Source organism: Corythoichthys intestinalis, chromosome 20 (genome assembly GCF_030265065.1).
Source record: "Corythoichthys intestinalis isolate RoL2023-P3 chromosome 20, ASM3026506v1, whole genome shotgun sequence".
Lineage (NCBI taxonomy): Eukaryota > Metazoa > Chordata > Actinopteri > Syngnathiformes > Syngnathidae > Corythoichthys > Corythoichthys intestinalis.
This window is the reverse complement of record NC_080414.1, coordinates 27239291-27265327: the sequence shown is the minus strand read 5'-3', so window position 1 is coordinate 27265327 and position 26037 is coordinate 27239291. Positions and strand designations below refer to the sequence as shown.

Sequence of the window (26037 nt, the reverse complement as noted above, 5' to 3'; positions counted from 1 at the left end):
TCACCGTCCCGGAATTTTTGATGCCCAAATTATGTGATTTGGTCAAAAATTGTAGGACTAGATACATTTTGAAACTTTTTTTTTTTTCACGGAAAATTGCCGTTTACGGACGAACGGAAAAATTTTCGGGGCCATTTGTAAAGTTTCCTGTGTCACGCGAAAATTCCGGTCGTGCCGATACTTGAACGGTGCCGATCGGTCTAACGGTTCGGGCTGTGAAGCGCGCGTTTTTTTTCCATTCAAAATGAATAGGAAAGTTTTTGGCAAATTTCCGGGGAACCGTAAATTTTTGCCAAATTCTGTATACAACTTTTATGCCCCTCACCGTCCCGGAATTTTTGATGCCCAAATTATGTGATTTGGTCAAAAATTGTAGGACTAGATACATTTTGAAACTTTTTTTTTTTTCACGGAAAATTGCCGTTTACGGACGAACGGAAAATTTTTCGGGGCCATTTGTAAAGTTTCCTGTGTCACGCGAAAATTCCGGTCGTGCCGATACTTGAACGGTGCCGATCGGTCTAACGGTTCGGGCTGTGAAGCGCGCGTTTTTTTTCCATTCAAAATGAATAGGAAAGTTTTTGGCAAATTTCCGGGGAACCGTAAATTTTTGCCAAATTCTGTATACAACTTTTATGCCCCTCACCGTCCCGGAATTTTTGATGCCCAAATTATGTGATTTGGTCAAAAATTGTAGGACTAGATACATTTTGAAACTTTTTTTATTTTTCGGAAAATTGCCGTTTACGGGCGAACGGAAAATTTTTCGTGGCGGTTTGAAAAATTCCCATCGTCACGCGAAAATTCCGGTCGTGCCGATACTTGAACTGTGCCGATCGGTGCTACGGTTTGGGCTGTGCGTTGGCTCAAAAAAACGCGGAGAATAAGATGAATAAATAATAAGTACAACTAGAAACTGCAATTTCGGGAGAAATTACACACCTTGGTCTTTCCTCTGTGGTGATACAGATCTTAGCCCCACTCAGGTCTATCAATAGAATGGATCATAATGCCAGTCATTGGCACAAAACAAAGTAAAAGCCATTAGAAATGAATGGGAGAATTGGACGTCCATGGACGTCAATGGCGGCACCTTTCATAATTGTTAATGGAATCGGGGAAGTTTGGGGGACACGTCCTAATGATATCTAGTCATTTTCTGTTGATTTGGGGAAAAAAAAAAATTACCATTGAAAATGAATGGGAAAAATTTTGGACGTCCATGGACGTCAATGGTATCAACTTACATAAGCGTCAATGGAATCCAAGTACATTGGCATCAATAGAATGAACAAACATGAAGAAATGCCTTTGGAAATGAATGGGAAGTTTGGACGTCCATGGACGTCAATGGCATCACCCCCCATAAGCGGCAATGCAATCGGGGACATTTGGGGGACACGTCCTAATGATATCTAGTCATTTTCTGTTGATTTGGGGAAAAAAAAAAATTTCCCATTGAAAATGAATGGGAAAAATTTTGGACGTCCATGGACGTCAATGGTATCAACTTACATAACCGTCAATGGAATCCAAGTACATTGGCATCAAAAGAATGAACAAACATGAAGAAATGCCATTGGAAATGAATGGGAAGTTTGGACGTCCCTGGACGTCAATGGCATCACCCTCCATAAGCAGCAATGCAATCGGGGACATTTGGGGGACAGGTCCTATTGATATCTAGTCATTTTCTGTTGATTTGGGAAAAAAAAAAAATTTCCCATTGAAAATGAATGGGAAAAATTTTGGACGTCCATGGACGTCAATGGTATCAACTTACATAAGCGTCAATGGAATCCAAGTACATTGGCATCAATAAAATGAACAAACATGAAGAAATGCCATTGGAAATTAATGGGAAGTTTGGACGTCCGTGGACGTCAATGGCATCACCCTCCATAAGCGGCAATGCAATCGGGCACATTTGGGGGAAACGTCCTATTGATATCTAGTCATTTTCTGTTGATTTGGGGAAAAAAAAAAAATTCCCATTGAAAATGAATGGGAAAAATTTTGGACGTCCATGGACGTCAATGGTATCAACTTACATAAGCGTCAATGGAATGCAAGTACATTGGCATCAATAGAATGAACAAACATGAAGAAATGCCATTGGAATAAATGGGAAGTTTGGACGTCCCTGGACGTCAATGGCATCACCCTCCATAAGCAGCAATGCAATCGGGGATATTTGTGGGACACGTCCTATTGATATCTAGTCATTTTCTGTTGATTTTGGGAAAAAAAAAAAAATTCCCATTGAAAATGAATGGGTAAAATTTTGGACGTCCATGGACGTCAATGGTATCAACTTACATAAGCGTCAATGGAATCCAAGTACATTGGCATCAATAGAATGAACAAACATGAAGAAATGCCATTGGAATAAATGGGAAGTTTGGACGTCCCTGGACGTCAATGGCATCACCCTCCATAAGCAGCAATGCAATCGGGGATATTTGGGGGACACGTCCTATTGATATCTAGTCATTTTCTGTTGATTTGGGGAAAAAAAAAAAATTCCCATTGAAAATGAATGGGTAAAATTTTGGACGTCCATGGACGTCAATGGCAGCACCCCCCATAAGCGTCAATGGAGTTGGGGACGTTTGGGGTATACGTCCTATTGATATCTGGTCATTTTCTGTTGATTTGGAGAAATTTATTTTTTTCCCCATTGAAAATGAATGGGAAAAATTTTGGACGTCCATGTAAGTCAATGGCGGCACCCTTCATAAGCGTCAATGGAATTGGGGAAGTTTGGGGGACACGTCCTATTGATATCTGGCCATTTTCTGTTGATTTGGGGTAATTTTGTTTTTTCCCCATTGAAAATGAATGGGAAAAATTTTGGACGTCCATGGCAGTCAATGGCATCGACATCCATATAATCAATTGAATCCAAGTACATTGGCATCAGTAGATTCGACATGCATGGCCGTCAATGGCATCAATGCAATGTAAATTCCATTGGAAATCCCATTGGAAGTGAATGGGAACTTTTCCCATTCGAAATGAATGGGATAGTTTTTGGCAAATTTCCGAGGAAGCGTAATTTTTTTCCAAATTCTGTATACAACTTTTATGCCCCTCACCGTCCCGGAATTTTTGATGCCCAAATTATGTGATTTGGTCAAAAATTGTAGGACTAGATACATTTTGAAACTTTTTTTTTTTTCACGGAAAATTGCCGTTTACGGACGAACGGAAAATTTTTCGGGGCCATTTGTAAAGTTTCCTGTGTCACGCGAAAATTCCGGTCGTGCCGATACTTGAACGGTGCCGATCGGTCTAACGGTTCGGGCTGTGAAGCGCGCGTTTTTTTTCCATTCAAAATGAATAGGAAAGTTTTTGGCAAATTTCCGGGAAACCGTAAATTTTTGCCAAATTCTGTATACAACTTTTATGCCCCTCACCGTCCCGGAATTTTTGATGCCCAAATTATGTGATTTGGTCAAAAATTGTAGGACTAGATACATTTTGAAACTTTTTTTATTTTTCGGAAAATTGCCGTTTACGGGCGAACGGAAAATTTTTCGTGGCGGTTTGAAAAATTCCCATCGTCACGCGAAAATTCCGGTCGTGCCGATACTTGAACTGTGCCGATCGGTGCTACGGTTTGGGCTGTGCGTTGGCTCAAAAAAACGCGGAGAATAAGATGAATAAATAATAAGTACAATAAAGTTGCACAATAACAATACCTTGTTCTTTCTTTCAGAAAGACCAAGGTAATAAAGTTGCACAATAACAATACCTTGTTCTTTCTTTCAGAAAGACCAAGGTAATAATAAGGCGAATAAAGTTGCAGAATAACAATACCTTGTTCTTTCCATAGGAAAGACCAAGGTAATAAATACACAATTATATGAATTATTAAATGTGTCATTAAAATGCTTCTATTCCAATATTTATTTATTTCAATTTATATACAGTACTGTGCAAAAGTTTTAGGCAGGTGTCCTGCCTAAAACTTTTGCAGAGTACTGTATATATATATATATATATATATATATATATATATATATATATATATATATATATACTGTATATATGGCGGAAAACACTCAGGTGACTTGAAGTTCTGCTCTGACACCCCCAATTTGGCCAAATTTCAAAATTGTCCGATATCCACGTGTGATACATCATTGAAAAGCTTAAATTTCTCAATTTTCTAGAGAAAGAAAAATTTTGAACAGGAAGGCATTTAAAAAAACAATGAATAAAATAAAATTTAAACAGCAAAACCCTAACTGGAGGTGAGAGCACGCAAGAGCATAATTAAAGACGTCATGATTTTAATGAGATATTGTCGCGTACTGTTCGATCAAAAAACTCCATGTAGCAACGATCACAGAGTGTCAAGACACGGATGTGAATGGCCACAGCTGGATTTTTCATTTTCATATATTTACCCTTTTAAACATTTGTGCAATGCAATGCAATACAAAGAGAACTGGCATTCCCAATCAAAATAGCTATGCAAAATCAAATCAAGTCAAACTCTATTCAAACATTTCGTTTAGCTCAACAAATACACTGGATGGCAATATTTAGTCACAATATACAAACTATCAGAGGTCTCGTACGTTGTGAAGCCAATACTCAAATGATATGTATGGACCAGTAAACATGGAACTACAGCGTCAGTCGAGGGACAAAACACACTCAATCGCCTGATTTCTAAGTATGTTGACACCTCAATCACTACGTTACGTAGTTAAAGACATTGTGGAAGAACGCCAGGGAGCCCGATGTGACGTCACTGCTCGGCGACGACAACAATGGCGAGCTACTAGTTTATTTTTGATTGAAAATTTTACAAATTTTATTGAAACAAAAACATTAAGAGGGGTTTTATTATAAAATTACTATAACTTGTACTAACATTTATCTTATAAGAACTACAAGCCTTTCTATCCGTGGATCCCTTTAACAGAATGTTAATAATGCTAATGCCATCTTGTGGATTTATTGTTATAATAAACAAATACAGTATTTATGTACAGTATGTTGAATGTTTATGTCCATCTTGTGTCTTATCTTTCCATTCCAACAATAATTTACAGAAAAATATGGCATATTTTAGAGATGGTTTGAATTGCAATTAATTACGATTAATTAATTTTTAAGCTGTGATTAACTCAAATGAAAATTTTAATCGTTAGACAACCCTAGTAAATATTAAAGATTTTTAAATCAATGGGAATATTATATGTGTTTGTAATAACATTTTAGTAAAAGAGAACAATTATGGCTTATTAGAGCCTACAAGTCAGGGGTTTTTAACTTATAAAGACTGGCGAACGGAGGTCGGAGAAGGACCATTCTATGGCCATATTGCCGAGCCAGTTCACAGACGCGCACATCGCACTCCTATTTTTGTATCATTTCCAGTTTCATTTGAATGCATTTTTTTCACCACCTGCACCCATGTTGATTTCTTTCACAAGAAAATCCGCCGTGCGTCACGGAAAACAAAAAAAAACTGCGGCTCTGTCATAAATGGCTGTCTTTCGAGCATATCGTCGGATGTAGAAACAAATGAGTTAAATTTTTCGTCGGATATCGAAAAGATTGTGTGTCGAGGCGATCATATGCCGAGGTACCACTGTATCTGTACTCCGATAAAGAATATAGTAGGCCTATGTGCATTTACCGCTCTACAAGTGAATATTGAACTTTTTGTTGATTAGATTTTCTTTTCTTCACAGGGAAACGACCACACGAGTGCAGCATCTGCACCAAGGCTTTCAAACACAAACACCACTTAATCGAACACATGCGCCTCCACTCGGGGGAGAAACCCTACCAGTGCGACAAGTGCGGCAAACGCTTCTCTCACTCGGGCTCGTACTCCCAGCACATGAACCATCGCTATTCTTATTGCAAGAAGGAGTCTCAGAGCCAAGGCGGAGGCAGGGAGAGCCCGGAGGAGGACGCCCTGAGCCGGGTACGGGGCTCACACCTCCTCCCTTTCCAGATGGACTCGGACGAGCGCGGGAGCAGCGCCAGAGAGGACGAGGAAAGCGAAGAGTTCGAGGAGGAGGAGGAAGAAGGCGCGGTGGACATGGATGACGTCCAGGTGGTGCAGATAGGAGACGAAGGAGGGGATGACGACGAGGCCGAGGAGAAGACGGCGGAGACGGAGGAGGAGGCCGACACGAGACAAGAACACGAAGAGGAGGGAGTCGAGATGGTGGGAGATGAGGCGACGGATGGAGAACAAGGCGTGACACGAGAGCGAGAAGAAGAGGAGGAGGTCATGAGGGAGAGCGGGGGCGAAGGGAACGCAGCGTGTGAAGAAGATGAGAGGCAGGAGAACGGAGATGGTGACTAAAAACGAGGAGAAATCAAGACTCCTGCTAACTTGTGACAGCTTGCTTCAGTTCACTACTGTGTAGAAATCCAGGTGTGCCTGAAAATTGAAAAAAAAACAAAAAAAAATACAAGTGACTTTTCCGCAGAAAGAAAAAGATTTCTCAAATCCATTTGTAAAGAGAAAAATATTAAGAATGCAAATTTTACTAAAGGAAGGAAATGCATTATACAGACTTTGGAAGCTAGAGCCGACAAGTTTTAGATAATGTTTTATTACTAAAACACCTTGGTTCGTTTCTTTTTATCAGTGTTACTAATTTTGCCACTCATATTTTAACCCTTAAATGCTGTACAGTTGGGAGATATTTCTATACCTTTTTATTGCCAATGATCATTAAGAAAAAAAGTCAGTATTTTATTAAGTTGGAAGGAAAATAAGACAAATCCTGTGCACTACAAGTGGCTTGGTTTACGCGAGGATCGAGCAGTTCCGTTGTGTTTTCTACCCTTTCAGTATTAGCGCACTAGAAATACCACAACACTTATTTTGGTTTGCGCTCTTTTTCCCATCGGATGATGAGCCTTAAGAATAAAAACAGTGGCGATAGGACGGGTCGTTACAGCCATTTACAATTTTCAGGTGACTTCTGTAAGTCAGTGACATTTTGGGACAAAAGCTTATTAACTTTCTATCTCACATGTGTGCAACCAAATTTTAAAAATGAATACTTGAACATTTGTAATGACATTAAACAGACAATATGATTAGCATTAAACATACGTCAGAATTTTTTAAAATGGATTTGGCCCTTTTTCACCAAAATGAGTTTCTAGCTAGCTAGCTAGCTAGGTTTATATCCCGGGCTTTGCATGTTCTGCCCGAAAAGATTCGTACTCGTATTTACACATTCGTGTTCGTATTTAGGCATTTGTATATTTTTAACCAGAAAATTCTGACGTTTCATTTTTTTTTTTGTGGGTGTGTGAATACAACTCTTGGACTCGACTACGAATCTTGTCTGTGGATAAATTCAATTTTACAGTTACAACTAAAAAACTAATCTATCCTCGAATCCTCTAAGGCAGTGTTTTCCAACCTTTTCTGAGTCACGGCACGTTTTTACATTGGAAAAAATGTTGCAGTACACCACAAACTAAAAGTGTTCCAAAATGATTTTCTGTACAGTTTATTTAATTCTAATGTAATTTCTCAATATTTATACTTACTCAGTGTGACATTTGATCAGAGGCGGGTGGAGTAGCCGAAAGGTTTACTCAAGTAAGAGAAGTGTTACTTCAAAAATAATATTACTTGAGTAAAAGTAGTCGTCCAAAAAAATGTATTCAAAGTACAATTAAAAAAGTATCCAGTGAAAAGAATACTCAAGTAATGAGTAACATTGTGAGTAACTGTAGTTACAATGAAACCATACAATAACCCATTACATAACCACATTAAGCCAAAGAAATACCCCCCCCCCCAAAAAAATATTGAATTCCGGCGAAAGAGGGAAAAAAAAAACACAGAAATTAAGCATTATTTGTCCAAAGAGCATTAGTGCCCTCTAGTGGAGAAAATAGTTCTTCGTTTGAATAATGAATAGTTCCTTCATAATTACTATTATGAAATTAAAATGATTATGTCTCCGGTTTTCCATGATCAATCGGTGCCAAATGAACCTGGGAGAGAGGTTTAAATCCGCGCTTTCGAGTAATGTTGAGGGCAGCGCTCTTTGTCAAATACTTCATTTTTACTGTGCTTTAGAGACGCAACGTGATTGAACAAGCTACACTTAGAAGAACATTTTTCTCAAAAAGTTACTCAAGTCAGTATAACGGCGTACATGTAATGCGCTACTGCCCACCTCTAATTGCGAAACTTTATGAGAAAAATGAACTTGTCTGAGTATTGTTTCCACTTTTGGATGACTACTTTTACTTGAACAAAATATTCTTAAAGTACCGCTTTTACTTGAGTACAATTTTCTGCTACTCTACCCACCTCTGCACTCAAGTAAATGTAAGGGAGTACATGTAACGCATTACTACCTACCTTTGCATTTGATGGAACGTGAAACATGGAGTAGGTTTCGTCTCATCCCCGGTGAAAGTAAATCCGAACGAAACACAGCTTTTTCAACACCAGTTGGAAAAACACTGCTTAACGGCGCATGAGCCAAACCAAAAACAGTTGCAGGCTGCAGGAGTAACTGTAATTCCATGAACCAGGCATCTTTTAATAAAGAGCAATTACAAGAAAAGCTTTCTCCTGACAAATTAGCTCCACGAACAACACTACAGTTTTTTTGGTTTGTTTGGCGTACGTGCCGTTAGAGGATTCAAGGTTACATTAGGTTTCCCTGAGACCTACAGTCATGGACAAAATTATTGGCACCCCTGGAATTTTTCCAGAAAATACAGCATTTCTCACAGAAAGAAATGCAATTACAAATGTTTTCAATATGAATATGTGTGTGTGAATGAATCTTGGAAGTGCATTGGAAATCACGAAAAGGCCAAAACTGACACGATTTTAGACAAAACTCACAAAGTAGGCTGGACAAAATGGTTTTTGTGCCTTCTTGCAACAGCAAATTTTGAAATGTCTCCATAAGTGTTCAATGGGAATTTGATCCAGACTCATTGATGGTCACCTCAAAATTCTCCAGCGCTTTATCTCCAACCATTTCCTGGTGCTATTTGAGGTCTGTTTGGGTCATTTTCCTGTTGAAACACGCATGACCTCTGGCATAGACTCAGTTTTCTGACACTATATTGCGGCCCAAAACATTTTAATAGTCTCCAGATTTCATGACTTCTTGTACACTGTCAAGGCACCCAGTGCCAGAGGAAGCAAAACAACCCCAAAACATCATTGAACCTCTACCATGTTTGACTCTAGGCCAGTGGTGTCTAACCTATTCCACATAGGGCCGCAGTGGGTGCTGGATTTCATTCCTACCAAACAAGACGACATCTTTTCACCAATCTGGTGTCTCACAAGTGTAATCAGTTGATTGCAGTCAGGTGCTGCTTGTTTTAGCGCAAACTTCATTGGTTAAACTGTGCTCGATTGGTAGGAACAAAAAACAGGACCCACAGCGGCCCTTGAGGACAGGTTTGGACACCCATGTTCTAGGCACTGTGTTCTTTTCTTTGTAGGCCTCATTCTTTTTTCTGGCACGGGGTGTCTTGACAGTGTGCAAGGAGTCATGAAATCTAAAGTCTATCAAATTGTTTTTGGCCGCAGTGTAGTGTCAAAAAACTGAGGCTGCGTCAGAGGTCATGGGTATTACAACAGGACAATGACCCAAAACATACCTCAAATAGCACCGTGAAATGGCTGGAGACATAACGCTGGAGAATTCTTAAGTGGCCATTGATGAGTCCGGATCTAAATCCCATTGTGCGCTATGGAGAGATTTTGCTGTTGCAAGAACACACCCTTCAAATCTGAAAGACCTGGAAGAGTTTGCAAAAGAAGAGTGGTCCAAAATTCCGTCTGAGAGGTGCACGAAACTTTTTGATGGTTATAGGAAGCGATTGCTGTCTGTTATTTCTTCCAAAGGATGTGCAACCAAATATTGAGGTGAGGATGCCAACAATATTGTCCAGCCTATTTTTATGAGTTTTGTCTAAAATTGTGTAGTGGACAAATTTGGAACGTGCTTTCGCTGTTGAGTCTTCCACTCCACGATGCTTACTGCGGTTCCTGAAAAATAAACCCTAAATAACGCATGTTAAGAACCAAACTTTAAGCCCCACCCTCTCAAATAAGTCCATCCCTACCATCCTCAGAGCAACCATCGCTTCAGGGTATCAAATTTAAATAAGTAAGTTGCTCTGCCCCACCCGTATTAGTAAAAATCTTTTATATACAAACATGAATGTATAAATACGAGTACGAATCTTTTTGACCGCTTACTCCATACTCCGGCTACTCTGGCTTTTGCCCCACATTCGAAAAATATGCATGGTAGGCTGATTGAACACACTAAATTGTCCATAGGTATGAGTGTGAGCGTGAATGGTTGTTTCCTTGTGCCCTGCAATTGGCTGGCAACTGATTCAGGGTGTACTCAGCCTACTTCCCATAGTTAGCTGGAATACCCTCGGAAGATGAAGGAATGAATATTTTTATGCCTTTTATTTGAAAAAATGTCTTTTTTTCTCATATTATTGTTGTTCCTGTTCTTTCCCCAGCCACCTGAGTATGGAAATTGTACTCATACCAGGAATCCTCATTAAGTTGTACATTTATTTTTTCCAACATACTGACAAAATACAGAACGGTGATACGCATTCATTTGCCAACTGATTAAAAAAACAAAAACAAATGCTGTTTTTAAAGCCTGTAACAAATTGAAAGAGGAGGATGTTTCAAAAAATGACAAATGATTGAAAATTATTTTCACAAAAACAATATGATGCAATGTAGGGTTTTTTTGGTGGTGGTACTTATAGCCTTTTCGTTACAAATCCGCTTTGACATGAGAGTGAATAGGGTTTTTCCCAAAATGTCATGACAAATGTTTAAATGTATTTTTTTTTTTTTTTTGCATTTCTTCCATTCATACAACCCCTCCACCTTCTGAGCCTTATGCAAAATTTGAAAAAGAAAGAAAAACAAGAGGATGCATATGAAAAGTGCCATTATGCTGTGGAAGCTTAGCAGCTGAGATCAGGTATTAGCAGATCCCAGATCAGCCAGTCAATAGATTAGTGTCTGGCCTACTGCATTGTTACATTATGACAACTGTTGCATCATTTTTGGAAACGTATTTCTAATTGGAGCAAGAATTAGCACACGTGACTTGTAATTGTTTTTAATTGTGTCCTGCCTTCTCTGAGCTAGTTCAGTGCACTTGTTTAACACGCAGTGATCAAACATCTCTTCAGGTAACGTAGGTAAATTCCGGGAGTTGGTCAACAACATGTCAGTATTAATTTTTTCTTTCTTTTTGTTCAGTTCCTGTGTGTGTACTGTATGTTCAGCAGTTGCAGTATTATTAACCCCTTCCCTCAAAAGAGATGGGGTTGTCTGTTTAGTCATAGAGAACTTTTATATTTATGTGTCTTATTTTTTTATATTTCTTTATGGTTTATTTATTACACGATGTAGTGTACAATACTGTAGTTTGTATTAATACGATAATATATTTTAGTATGGGAAAAAAAAACACAGGCAACATAACCACGAGCCTGAAACAAAGGAGACTCCGGATTACTGAAGTTTTTTTTTTTTCCCTCTCCAAAAATAACCCTTCCAAGCCTGGACAATTGGAACCTGTGACCTTTTTGCATCCATGCTCATGTTACTTTAGTTTTCCTCTCTCTAATATGAAGCTACTGAACTTTTTGAACAAATAATTGTATGTCTAATAGCATGAGTGTGCTGTTGTATTGAAGGATGACCCGTAACCACCCAAACTGTCCTGTTTGCCAAGCCAAAATAATATTGTTCTTATGCTTTTTTTTTTTTGTGCCAACGTGTTACTTTTTACGTCATTGTCAAGCCCATGTCCACTTTTATAAGTCCCTCCCTTTTAACACCTTTTTTTTGTTGTTTTTTTTTTAATCGTGATTGTTTTTCTCTTTTTTAATGACTCCCCATCTCACAATAAAATACACCAAATACAAAGCGTGGGTTTGTGATGTTATATCTTTTAAGAAGTATGTGTGCTCAAGTATGTGGTGTTGCATTTAGCATCTGATTTATGTAAAATAGTGAAAGCCTCTTGATAACAGCCTACTGTGGGTCAATTTTTTTTTTTTTTAAAGCTTTTGACTCAATGCTTTTGATGTGGAAAAGCATGCTCAAACACAATTTTAGCACAGAAAATTCAAAGTGAAAGTTTCTGAGGTGAGAGTTTATTAATTACCCAGTGCACTGGAAGTCACTCACAGCAGGTGGTGCTGAGGATTTTTTTTTTTAGAAGTGTTTCCCATTCAAAAACAGCCATTTCGGTCCAAATTTGTCATGCTCACGCGCACAGTGGCAGTACACACACATGCTGGATAGTTTATGTACTACTACTAGGCTACTACAAAGACAGCATACTATTTCACCTACAGTGTGTTGGAGTTTTTGGACATAGACTTCACCATCAGTTGACAAGACGGCTCCCACAAATACTGCGCTACGCCTTCCCGTAGTGGGCCGACCCAGGCAGAACGTTGACTTGGCTTTCACTGTGATAAACACGCTGCGTTCAAATGTTCAAACGCTGGATTTAAGTGGAAAAAGGACGAAAGTCTTACTGCATGCAGGTCGCTGGAAGTCACTCACAGCAAGTGGTGCTGAGGATCTTTTTTTGGAAGTGTTTCCCATCCAAAAACAGCCATTTCGGTCCAAATTTGTAATGCTCACGCGCACAATGGCTGTACACACACATGCTGGATAGTTTATGTACTACTACTAGGCTACTACAAAGACAGCATACTATTTCACCTACAGTGTTTTGGAGTTTTTGGACATAGACTTCACCATCAGTTGACAAGACAGCTTCCACAAATACTGTGCTACGCATTCCCGTAGTGGGCTGACCCAGGCAGAACGTTGACTTGGCTTTCACTGTGATAAACTCAAACACACGCTGCGTTCAAATGTTCAAACGCTTGATTTAAGTGGAAAAAGGACGAAAGTCTTACTGCATGCAGGGTGCTGGAAGTCACTCACAGCAGGTGGTGCCGAGGATCTTATTTTTTTGGTAGCGTTTCCCATCCCAAATCAGCCATTTTGGTCCAAATTTGTCATGCTCGCGCGCACAATGGCAGTACACACGCATGCTGTATAGTATATATACTACTACTAGGCTACTACAAAGACAGCATACTATTTCACCTACAGTGTTTTGGAGTTTTTGGACATAGACTTCACCATCAGTTGACAAGACAGCTCCCACAAATACTGCGCTACGCCTTCCCGTGGTGGGCTGACCCAGGCAGAACGTTGACTTGGCTTTCACTGTGATAAACTCAAACACACGCTGCGTTCAAATGTTCAAACGCAGGACTTAAGTGGAAAAAGGACGAAAGTCTTACTGCATGCAGGGCGCTGGAAGTCACTCACAGCAGGTGGGGCTGAGGATCTTTTTTTGGAAGTAGTTCCCATCCCAAAACAGCCATATGGGTCCAAATTTGTCATGCTCGCGCGCACAATGGCAGTACACACACATGCTGGATAGTTTATATACTACTACTAGGCTACTACAAAGACAGCATACTATTTCACCTACAGTGTTTTGGAGTTTTTGGACATAGACTTCACCATCAGTTGACAAGACAGCGCCCACAAATACTGCGCTACGCCTTCCCGTAGTGGGCTGACCCAGGCAGAACGTTGACTTGGCTTTCACTGTGATAAACTCAAACACACGTTGCGTTCAAATGTTCAAACACTGGATTTAAGTGGAAAAAGGACGAAAGTCTTACTGCATGCAGGGCGCTGGAAGTCACTCACAGCAGGTGGTGCTGAGGGTCTTTTTTTGAAAGTGGTTCCCATCCCAAAACAGCCATATGGGTTCAGATTTGTCATGCTCGCGCGCACAATGGCAGTACACACACATGCTAGATAATACTACTACTAGGCTACTACAAAGACAACATACTATTTCACCTACGGTGTGCTGGAGTTTTTGAACATAGACTCCCACAAATACAGTGCTACGCCTTCCTGAGTGGGCCAACCCAGGCAGAACGTTGACTAGGCTTTCACTGTGATAAACTTGAACACACGCTGCGTTCAAATGACGGCTTTAAGTGGAAAAAGGACAAAAGTTTTAGTGCATGCACTTTGAAATGTTGTGAAAAAAATGCATGGGAAAAAACAGTGTCTTTAGCATGAAATATTTGTACACACACATGCTGGATAGTTTATGTACTACTATTAGGCTACTACAAAGACAGCATACTATTTCATCTACGGTGTGTTGGAGTTTTTAGACATAGACTTCACCATCATTTGACAAGACAGCTCCCACAAATACTGTGCTACGCCTTCCCGTAGTGGGCCGACCCAGACAGAACGTTGACTTGGCTTTCACTATGATAAACTCAAACACGCTGCGTTCAAACGCCAGATTTAAGTGGAAAAAGGACGAATGTTTTACTGCATACAAAAAGGCAGGAGTGTCTCAAGAGTGATTTGGTCGAGGATTCAATGCAATTATTATATAAAATATCCCCATGCATGTACTTTGAAACGTGAAAAAAATGCATGGAAAAAATTTGCCTAACTTTAGCATGAAATATTTACGTAATAGAATGATAAATGCCAGGGTTTTTTTTTTTTGCTTTTAACCAAGAATCTAGACTGATCTATGTTCATATCTAGAGAAATTGCGGGATGTATATATTTCAGGGCTGTCAAATGATTAAAATTTTTAATCGAGTTAATTACAGCTTAAAAATTAATTAATCGTAATTAATCGCATTTAATCGCAATTCAAACCATCTATAAAATATGCCATATTTTTCTGTAAATTATATATATATTCTGTAAAATAAATTGTTGGAATGGAAAGATAAGACACAAGATGGATAAATACAGTGGGGAGAACAAGTATTTGATACACTGCCAATGCAGTGAAAACCCATTGGCAGTGTATCAAATACTTGTTCTCCCCACTGTACATTCAACATACGGTTCATAAGGACTGTAGTGGGCATTTCACTCTCCTGTCATTTAAATCTGTCTATGCTGTCCTCACTCCGAAGCGTCTACTTTTTCCAAAGCTAGACAGCTAGTGAACGACGCCTTAATAATCAGACTTCTTCCTTTTTCATCTGATTTATTAATAAAATAGCCTCAAACCATTGTCCTCTTTAGACCGTCATAAAACTACAAAAAAAAATAAAGTACACAAGCATTATTGCATTAGCAAAAACGTTAGCTTAGCACGCTATACAGGTTCACTAAACATAAACAAAAAGCGTCTCATACAAAAAATAAAACATTTCGCTTACTAACATAATATGTACATTCTTTACAACAACCATACTTACGGACAAATCTTGTCCAAGGATCATTTAAGCACAACATTACAACGTAGGCGTCAGCCCGAGACGTCGTGCAGCCATATTGAACTGGCAAGAAAAAAATAAACCATGTCGCAAAGCGACCACAAGAGTTCGCTGTTAGACAGCACAAAAAGCCTTGCTGTAAAACTTACCAAAAGGCAGAATACTGTCTGAGCGGGACATGTGCGTTAATTGCGTCAAATATTTTAACTTGATTAATTTAAAAAATTACCGCGCGTTAACGCGATAATTTTGACAGCCCTAATATATTTATTTACAAGAATTTTCAACTTAAAAAGCTCTTTGTTTTGTGATGGCAGCCATGTTGTATCCAAACACATTAGCGTAAGTTTACATTCAAATGATCAGGTAATTTTTATCCAACTGCCCGTTTTTTGGAAAAAAAAAAGTGTTTTTGACATTTCTGCATCCATACAAAAAATTCGCCTTTTACGTGTTTTATTTTATGTAAAATTCAAAACGACGAGGGCGAGATAGCCGGCAAGACGTGACTCCGTGCTGTGGCAATAATAACATAAACAACCTAAAAGCGGTAGTTTTTTGAAGACTGCGTTTCCCATGAGGAACAGCGCATGAGCGCATAGTGCCTTCGTATAGGGGCGTTACAGAAAAGAATTGAGAAGCACTGTTATAACTCAATACAGATTTATTTTGCAATGATCAGCTGGCCTATCAATAAATTAGGTTCATATTCCTGAGAAATGTAGCCCCGACCCCCATTTACCCAATCTGTTTGGTCTTATTAATGTTCCGTCCCCAGCAAAAAGTGTACATGAATGTTATGCTGTTATGTCGTCCCAACCAGTGTTGAGCCCAAACCGACACCCTTGGTTTTATCACTCACTCAATGCTAACCATCCCAGTTCAAATGTATGTGATATCTATTCCTATAAACTGCAGTGAATGAGTTAACATTAGCGCTAATGGTAACACTTCACAAGAGGTATCTTAGCTTCACCAAAGTAGGGGTTGCCAACGACAGAAACTACAGCTGTTCTCTCTTCATTATTTTGACGCTTTGTAAACTGCAGTCGCTAACCCGCCCAACCCCTCTGTCGGGAACATCCCATTCCAATCAGTGCAGTCTGCTTGTTAGCAACCCTGCCCAAGGTCAAACCTATTGATCCAGATTACATTTCCAGTGGGGTCAACCTTCCACCCTCCCCACTAACATCCAACATGAATTAATAATGGAATGGACAATAAGAAATCCATAGTCCTTTGAGGAGTTGAAAATGATACAATAGTTGGTGGTCATATTTGATAGGTGGGCTCCCCAGAAAGCCAAAGCACTTCTAATGTAATGTTTTGAATAGAAAGTAAAGGGCGGGTGTCGGATTCATTGCGAACAATCCAAACCCACCAGCAACAGCTGAAACTATAGAGACCTTATAAAAAGCCCACAATCACGCTTAGAAGACATTTAAACTTATGAAAACATACTTTTTATATCTTTACGTAGTGTCTGTTTTCACTCTCATGAAGTCAAAAAAATAAGAATTTTAAGGAACGGAACACAAACGCATATTTATGCAACTAAAAGCGAAAAGTGTGTTTCCTACAAGCAACTTGTCACTTACAGGTGAAGTTTACTGTAAAACTGACACCTAAAATAAAAAAAAAGGTATAGACATTGTTCATGTTTAACTAAACTACATCATTATGTGTAGAAAAAAATCTGCTGGGATTGTAACAAAAAATCTGTGTCAATCAAGGGCATAGGTTTGCATAGGGACGGTAGGGAGTAGAGACATACACTGCTGGCCAAAAGTATTGGCACCCCTGCAATTCTGTCAGATAATGCTCAATTTCTGCCAGAAAATGATTGCAATTACAAATGCTTTGGTAGTAATATCTTCATTGATTTCGCTTGCAATGAAAAAACACAAAAGAGAATGGAATTTTTTTTTTTTAAATCATTATCATTTTAGACAACACTTCAAAAATAGGCAAAAGTATTGACACCCTTTGAAAATCATGTGATGCTTCTCTAATTTGTGTAATTAACAGCACCTGTTACCTACCTCTGTCACATAACAGGTGGTGGCAATACTTAAATCACACTTGCAGCCAGTTAAAATGGATTAAAGTTGACTCAACCTCTGTCCTGTGTCTTTGTGTGTACCACATTGAGCATGGAGAAAAGAAAGACCAAAGAACTGCCTGAGGACTTGAGAAGCAAAATTGTGAGAAAGCATGGGCAATCGCAAGGCTACAAGTCCATCTCCAAAGACCTGAATGTTCCTGTGTCTACCGTGCGCAGTGTCATCAATAAGTGTAAAGCCCACGGCACTGTGGCTAACCTCCCGAGATGTGGATGGAAAAGAAAAATTGACGAGAGATTTTAACAGAAGATTGTGGGGATGGTGGATAAGGAACCCAAACAAGTTCAAACTGTCCTGCAGTCCGAGGGTACAACCGTGTCAATCCGTACTATCCGTCGGCGTCTGAATGAAAAGGGACTCTATGGTAGGTTACCCAGGAAGACCTCACTTCTGACCCAGAGACATAAAAAAGCAAGGTTGGAATTTACCTGAGAAAGCCAAAAACGTTTTGGAAGAATGTTCTCTGGTCGGATGAGACAAAACTAGAGCTTTTTGGGAAAAGGCATCAACACAGTTTACAGGGACAAAAAATGAGGCCTTCAAAGAAAAGAACACTGTCCCCACAGTCAAACATGGCGAAGGTTCCCTGATGTTTTGGGGTTGCTTTGCTTCCTCCGGCTCTGGACTGCTTGACCGTGTGCATGGCATTATGAGGTCTGAAGACTACCAACAAATTTTACAGCATAATGTAGGGCCCAGTGTGAGAAATCTGGGTCTCCCTCAGAGGTCAAGGGTCTTCCAGCTGGACAATGACCCAAAACACACTTCAAAAAGCACTAGAAAAGGGTTTGAGAGAGAGCATTACGTCAGAAACTTGTTCGGTACACCTCCGTTCCGAACCGAGCACCCCGTACCGATACGGTTCAATACAAATACATGTACCGTTACTCCCTTAATTGATAACTATAGACATGTTTAGTTCTTAAGGCCATTCCAAATAAAAAGAGAGGTGAAGGAAGAGTTTTTTAGAACGATTGCGGAAGCTGTATTTTGTAGTCTATTGTATAGTTTCCTCCTTCTCCTTGCAAGCTCTCAACTAAACTGAGTGCTTTATCTCCTTATTTTGGGTAATATTATAAATGCCTACCTAAGGATTCATATCTGAACTTGACACCCCTCCTTAAAAAATCAGGCATGAAAATGGGTCAGGGGTTAAAAAAGGTGAGAAGGGTGGGGAGGAAATATGTTCCAGTACACTGTACAGCCAAGCATTTTCTTACTACTTTATTCTTGTTTGAAAATAATTCGGTGGGGCAGTAACATGTTTAAAACTTATCATAATTCTTACATTTTGAAGTGCTTGAAAACCATTTATAAAATGATACTTTGGTGAAAAAAGTGAAAAAATATCTTATATATATGTATCTTTTTTCCCAATGTAAAATCTGAATAAATACATTGAACACACACCAAAAAAATGGGGGGGGGGGTTTGCTACTTTGCGGTTTTCACTTATTGCAGCGGGTTCTGGTCCCCATTAACCGCGAAAAACGAGGGATCCCTGTATTTCTGAAAAGCTTTAAGAAGCAAGAGTCATTCCCACCACTCGTCGGGCCGGTGTTGTGCCGACACCGGCCGTCAGCTCAAGTCCCAGCCGAAAATAACGCATCTAAGGCGGACGACGGGAGCGATGCGATGCAAGGCGACCCCTCAATCCGAGAGCATGCCGCTTAATTTGACTCAACAGTGTGTTTCTTCCTTTATATTACCGCTAAATACACAAGCTTGACGCCAATTTAACGGGAGCTATTTTTTTTCATGGGAGATTTGGCTAGCTCTGGCAGTGTTCAACGCAAGCTGCAACGAATGGCAGTAACTTTTTTATATCGCAAAATGTGAAAACGATTGAAACCATTACTCACCAAATTCAATCTGCTGGCAAATACAGGCAAGTGTGTATGCTGCGCTCTGGTCTGCCCCGGTGTGGATAAGGCCTGCTTTTTTGATTTCGCAGCTTTGCAATGCAACCAAAGGCTCGCCGAGCACTCCTTGTTTCACGTAAGGAGTGCGCGCGTTTGGAATAATGGCCCGCAGCTTGGGCCGATGATTTGTTCTCGTCAGCGAAGCATCTAGAAGGATTTGCTGACTGTCCGTGTCACTTTTTTAAAGAACCGATCAGTTTACGTACTAAGTTAATCACATGATGATAATAATAATAATAATTTAATAAAACCTCCCGACCCCCCCCTCCCAAAAAGAATTTCTCCTCGGATCTACGCAATTCACATAGGTCGCCCTTTTTGACTTCAAAACGGCGAATTTCCCCGAAAGGTGAGAGATTTTCATGCCTGAAAAATGAGCAGACATTACGAAATCTAAAAAAAAAAAACGTTCCTACTGTCTTTGAACAACTGTTACTGGAGTTAAACTGGCAACCTCTGGCTCTTTTTGCTGTTACGCAGCATGTTTTACGGTCGATTTCAATGTTGCCTGCCATGTCATTTCAGACTTGTTTGCTGCAGGAAAAAAAAAATTAAAAAACGATCTCTTTGAAATGTGATATAGTGGGGGAACACTGTATTGTTGGACAACTGTGTGTGCGTGTTGTGAATCTGGAGGCGGAATTGTGTCGACTCGATGACAGAATGATCTGTCAGAGGTTTGATCCCGCTATCATCATCATCATGCCCAGTGGCTCCCCGGAGACTCTGCTGTGGGAGCGGAGAAAAACTGGGTATTCGACAGCTCACAGCATAACATTACCGTGTCAAACTGTCAAACAGCATCTTGTAATTGTGCCTATTACCTACGTCTTGTAACGGTGGTCACAAACCGTCGCTCTAAGCTTGAGAAAGGTCAACGAGTGTGCACCCCGCAGCCGCACGCACGGGATGTGTATGTGTGTTCTAACAGGCTTTCATTGCCATCCAGGACTCAAAAGTGGAGATATTGCCGTATGTTCTGCTGGTCTCAGCATTTCAAAGGAAAATTGAAAAGCTATAACTGCTAAGAGGATATGGAGCGTGCTTGCCAATAATGGCGCGAAGGCCCGATGAAGTATGGCGGCTGCCGGGAGTCTGACACGGCGCCAAGCCCAAGGGACCGAGGCTCCCTGGGGAAATTTAGAGAAAAGCCAAGAGGAGGGGAAAAAGGAAGAGGAGGGGGAAAGCTAAGCCCACGTTGAGGAAATGGCAGTCACTTATGTTCATGTTCATTTAGTGGTTCGCCAAATAGCAGGACACTCGCAGTGACGTGTCAAGTGTGTACGGAAGTGTAAAGGGCTAAGGAAATAAAGCATGTCAGTTGATTAATTGTTGGCTTATGAATGCCACTTATTATTTTATTAACAAAAGAGAACTTCATGAACAAGATTCAGGTATTTTTACATGTTTCTATCATGTAACCTCAGCTTTAAAAAAGATTTATCACACTGAAATATAAAACCTATTCTTCAAACATGATATTTATCAAATATGTAAAATTCTTCGCATCAAAATCTACGAGACTTACAGTATGTTTTGACAACACACACCAGGAATGGTACACTTTTTTCACGTCCAAATTCACAGCACTTTTTAAGGACTTTCAAGGCCAGTTTTTCAGTACCTATTAAACACCACCCTTTTTTTTTTAATAACAATGAGGCAGAAATATACTTGTAATATGGTGCCTTCTCACAAGTACGCAAATGTCTTCCAAAATGTTTATACGAAAACTTTTAAGTAACATTCAAGCTTTTTTAAGTACTTCAAGGACCCGTACGAACACTGACACATATAAAATTATAACCATAGACCCTTCGGGGCCGATCCATAAGGGGCCTATTTTCAAAACTAAAGCCGCTAGTGACCTATTCCAGGCAATTCCCTTATATGAGTCTCCATGAGCAGCGACATAAAAAAATTCAAAGTTGTTCCCTAATAAAATCCCGATTAATTATTTTTTATTCAAGTATAACAAAACTTTTTCTCAAAATTTTACGCTTGATGCTCAAAAATCACCAAATGCAGAGGTAATCACCTATATTTTCAGGATCAATAGCAATATTTAACATACTTTATAGGTTTTTGCCTGAAATAGCAACTTCATTTTTTTTAATTTAGTTTTTAACAGCTAATAATTCACTCAATTTTCACATCAAAAACTTAATATTTGAGGAAAGCATGCAGAATAATCTTAATTTCACAAAAAAAAAAAAAAAACAACACAATATGCATTTTTCTTTATACAATCACAACTTAATTAGGTTGAATTCCGAAGTTACTATTGCCTCAGCACGGAGTCACGTGTTGCCGGCTATCTGGCCCTCGTCGTTTTTAGATTAAAATTTTCCATAAAATAAAACACGTAAAAGGCGATTTTTTTTTTTTTTTTTTTTGCATGGATGCAGAAATTTCTAAATTACCACTTTTTTGCTAAAAAGTGGGCAGTTGGCCGAAAATTACCTGATCATTTGAATGTAAACTCACGCTACTGTGTATGGATACAACATGGAGTCCATCATAAAACAAAGAGCATTTTAAGTTAAAAATTCTTGTAAATAAATACGTACATCCCGCAATTTCCATAGATATAGACATCAGAGATGTCCCGATCCGATATTTGGATCGGATCGGACGCCAAAATGGGCAAAAAAAAAAAAAAAACGCATCGGTATCGGATCGGCCGACACGGAAAAATTCCGATCCAGACTTCCGATCCAGTTTTTTTTGAAAGTCCGGTCCGGGTTTTCCAGCGCACCGATTTACCTAATCCATTCCACTTTTTGCTTCGGTTTCCCTAAAATCTAGTCCGCATTTTACGGCACACCTTCAACACACTACATTACCGTCTCCCAATTTACCGAGAGACTTTATCGGTAAAAATGTCAGCTGTGTGGGATCATTTCACCTTAAAGAACGAAAAAGACGAAGAGGCAGAGTGCAACATATGCCACAATAAAGTCAAGCGTGGTGGTAAAGCTGTAAGAAGTTTTAATACAACCTACCTAATCAAGAATTTAGCGAAATACCACCACAAACAATATGAGTATGAGTATGTTAAGAAAACCGGAGACAAAAAGAAAGGTGCTACGCAATTAACACTGGCAGAAATTTTTGCTATGCGTGACAAACTGGCACTCGACGAAGAATTCATTCTGGATGACGAGCCATTATCTCTCGTGAGTAAAGACGCACCATCCAACACTTAGAACCACGGTACAACATGCCCAGCCGTCATTACATCCTTGAGCGATTCGGCCGTGGAAGATTCGAGAACGATTCACAAACATCCAAATTCTGATTATTGAAATATGTCAAGTAAAGCGGAACTAATACACAGCGCGGTCTTCGGGACGCAATGAGAAACAGACCGCATTGCGTCCCGAGAGTAAACCTCATGCTTGTCATAGACCCGGGTAATGCCAATGCAACTCATGCAGCTGGATAAAAAACACAAGAATACCTGACTGCTGCTGACAGCTGCAACAAACTACGTCAACATCGTTTTACTGTAGATAATAGATATCATATGTATATAGAACTAGATGCAAAATGACAGACTCGACAGCGTTCACAACATTGAAGTATTGAAAACTAGTTGCGTTAGTAAACAGCCGCCATCTTAAAGCAGGAGACTTCCCTAGTAGGCTGTTGTGAACCTTCCAAGCGAACCTAATTAACTTTTTATCTAAAATACTCCTAAATCGGCAAAATCATGACTTGAATCTATCTTCAAAACAGTTTTAAAACTTTCACATGTCGAAAGTAGGCAGAAGGGAAATTATGGAATAACGGGAGCAATTATAACAACTTTAACAGTTGATTCGCAAAATTATATGAACTGAATGTAGTTTAAAGCTGCTGATACAGAATGGGGACTTGAGTATTTTATTTACTGTTTTATAATGTTAACTTGATACTGAAATAGTCGTTTATTTAAACCTGAGAGGCTTTTTATACAATTTTTGTAACTAATGCACGAACCATTAAAAGCATCTAATAGCTTGGGGGGTTTATGGGATTTTCCACTGAAGTTGTTTGTGTGTTTTGCTTTTTTAAGACAGTTTACAATATTATTTGCACGTTTTACTGACTGACTATGCCATTTCTGTTTGTTATTTATAATTTTTTGTGTTTGTCACTGAATAAATAGGTCAGTTTCTTGTTACCAACCGTTGTGTGTTATTCAAACTCACCTAATTCAGCTGGCTACTTGTTATCAAGAGTACTAAAACCTTTTTCAACATGAGTCTGACAACTAAGTAAGGAGGCTAAATAACTTTAAACTTTAACACATGCTCAGATAGGCCGGTATCAGTATCGGCCAGTATCGATATCGGATCGGAAGTGCAAAACAATATCGGTATTGGATTGGAAGTGCAAAAACTTGGATCGGGACATCCCTAATTGTGATGTTTGTTTACCGCTTTTCGTCTTACTGCGAAGAGAAAGGAAATGACTATCGGTCCGCTATGATATTTACTTAATCACCTTCGCACTGTGACCCGGCAATTGAATGGCTGTGTCGCAACCAAATGTGAGTAGCGCATGCGTATTACATGCACAAGCGACCTTTTTACGAAAGTTTGGGTATGTGATGTGTTTCGGGGATTTTTTTAAATTAATGATTATTAATGATAATAATACTAGTACTACTAATAATGACTTTATTTTGAGGCATAGACTTCACCATCAATTGACAAGACAGCTCCCACAAACATTGCGCCACGCCTTCCCGTTGGAGGCCGACCCACGCAGAGCCGAGTTAGCTTCCACTGTGATAAACTCAAACACGCCGCATTCAAACGCCGGATTTAGGTGGAAACAGGATGAATATTTAATCCATACAAGCAAGCAGGATTGACTCAAGAGTTATTTGGCTGAAGGTGCAAGGTAATTATTACATATAAAAGCCCCATCCATGCACTTTCAACTTAAAAAGCGCTTTGTTTTTTGACGGCTGCCACATTGGATTACACAATAGCGTAATTTTAGCTTGAAATATTTATTAAAAAGAACGTTAACTGCCCGGTTTTTGCTTTTCACCAACAATCTAGACCGTTCTTTGTTCATATCTAAAGAAATTTCGGTGACCTACGTATTTATTTACAAGATTTTTTCGACTTTTGCGATGGCCGCCATGCTGTATCCATACACATTAGTGTAAGATAACATTGAAATGATCAGGTAATTTTCAGCCAACTGTCCGTTTTTTTTTTTTGAAAAAGTAGTAATTTAAACATTTCTGCGTCCATACACGATAAAAATCGCCTTTTACGTGTTCTATTTCATGTAACATTTCAATCTAAAAATGAAGAGGGCACGATAGCCGGCAAGACACGCCTCCGTGCTGAGGGTATCATAACATCGGAATTCAACCTAAATAAGTTGTGATTGTATATAGAAAAATGCTAATTTAGCTTTTTTTGATTAAAATTAAGATGATTCTGCGTGCTTTCCTAAAGTATTAAGTTTTTGATGCGAAAATTGAGTGATTCATTAGCTGTGGAAAACTAAAAAAAAAAATTGAAAAAATGAAGTTGCTATTTTGGGCAAAACTTATATGGTATGGTAAATTAAATATTATTAAATATTGGTGATTATCTCTGCATTTGGAATTTTGAGAATTTTATAGCTATTTAATGTTTTGTTGTACTCGCATAAAAAAAATAATTAATCGGAATTTCATTAGGGAACGACGTTGAATTTTTTTATATTGCTGCTTATATATGCCTAAGGGAGTTGCCTGTTTTGATTTTAGGCCACTAGTGGCTTTGGTTTTAAAAATATCCTAATTTTAATTTTTTGAAAATAGGCCCCCTACGGATCGGTCCCGAGCCCCATGTCCCGCCAGCTGTTTGAGGAACAATACATTAATGCTGCTATATAAGCTTTACACTGACTACTTTTACTGGTGTTAGTCATATCTTCAGTGTGGTCCCATGAAAAGATGTAATTCAATACCTGAAGAAATGTAAGAGGTGTACTGAAATGTTTATATTAATCAAAAACGTGTTCATAATGTCGTAAATGCAAGCACAATTTAATAGCAGTTGAACACAATTTTGCTTAGGCTTCCGGTTCGAGACACATCGGTTGCCTGCCGTAAACAGTGCACATGTGTGTTTGTGCATGTACTGTGCATGTGACAATCACATCCTGTCGGTACTCACATTGGGTTGTGACACGCTGCTTTCACACATACCACGTCCCATGTAAGTCCCGGACATTATACTAGGACGCGACCCGGTTGATGTCCGTGTCATCTCCGTGTCAGTTGACCTGGGAAATTCAGTTCAGTTTCAGTTTATTGTTGTCAGGAACGCGGGCAGGCAGGTTGTGTGGACCCAAATCCAGGGAAACAAAAAATGTAGCGGGGCAGGTGGCAGTGAACTCAAAAAATGTTTTAATAATAACTAACAAAATCACAAAGTACAAACAAAAGGACTAGGGATCAAAAGGCAATGTTCAAACAAAACTTACTTAAACGGAGGGACGGGTACACGAGGGCTTGGACGGGACTTGACTTCAACGTTGACATAGACACTAACATTGACAATGACGCAACAAGGACTGAAAAGAAACTGGGTGCTTATATACACACACATGCAGACAAGGGGTAACGAGACAACGAGGAACAGCTGGGT

General features: G+C 39.3%; 1 protein-coding gene across 3 annotated transcripts in view; it reads left to right on the top strand.

Annotated features, from left to right (window-relative positions):
• zeb1b (zinc finger E-box binding homeobox 1b) overlaps window positions 1–10893 on the top strand; it is a 116779-nt gene extending 105886 nt beyond the window's left edge. For all 3 annotated transcript variants that reach the window (XM_057824600.1, XM_057824602.1, XM_057824601.1), the window contains exon 8: window positions 5715–10893. In XM_057824600.1, coding sequence (XP_057680583.1) covers window positions 5715–6340 — 626 coding nt within the window. In that variant the 3' untranslated portion in view covers window positions 6341–10893. The remainder of the gene's footprint in view (window positions 1–5714) is intronic.
• The last annotated feature ends 15144 nt before the right edge of the window (window positions 10894–26037 follow it).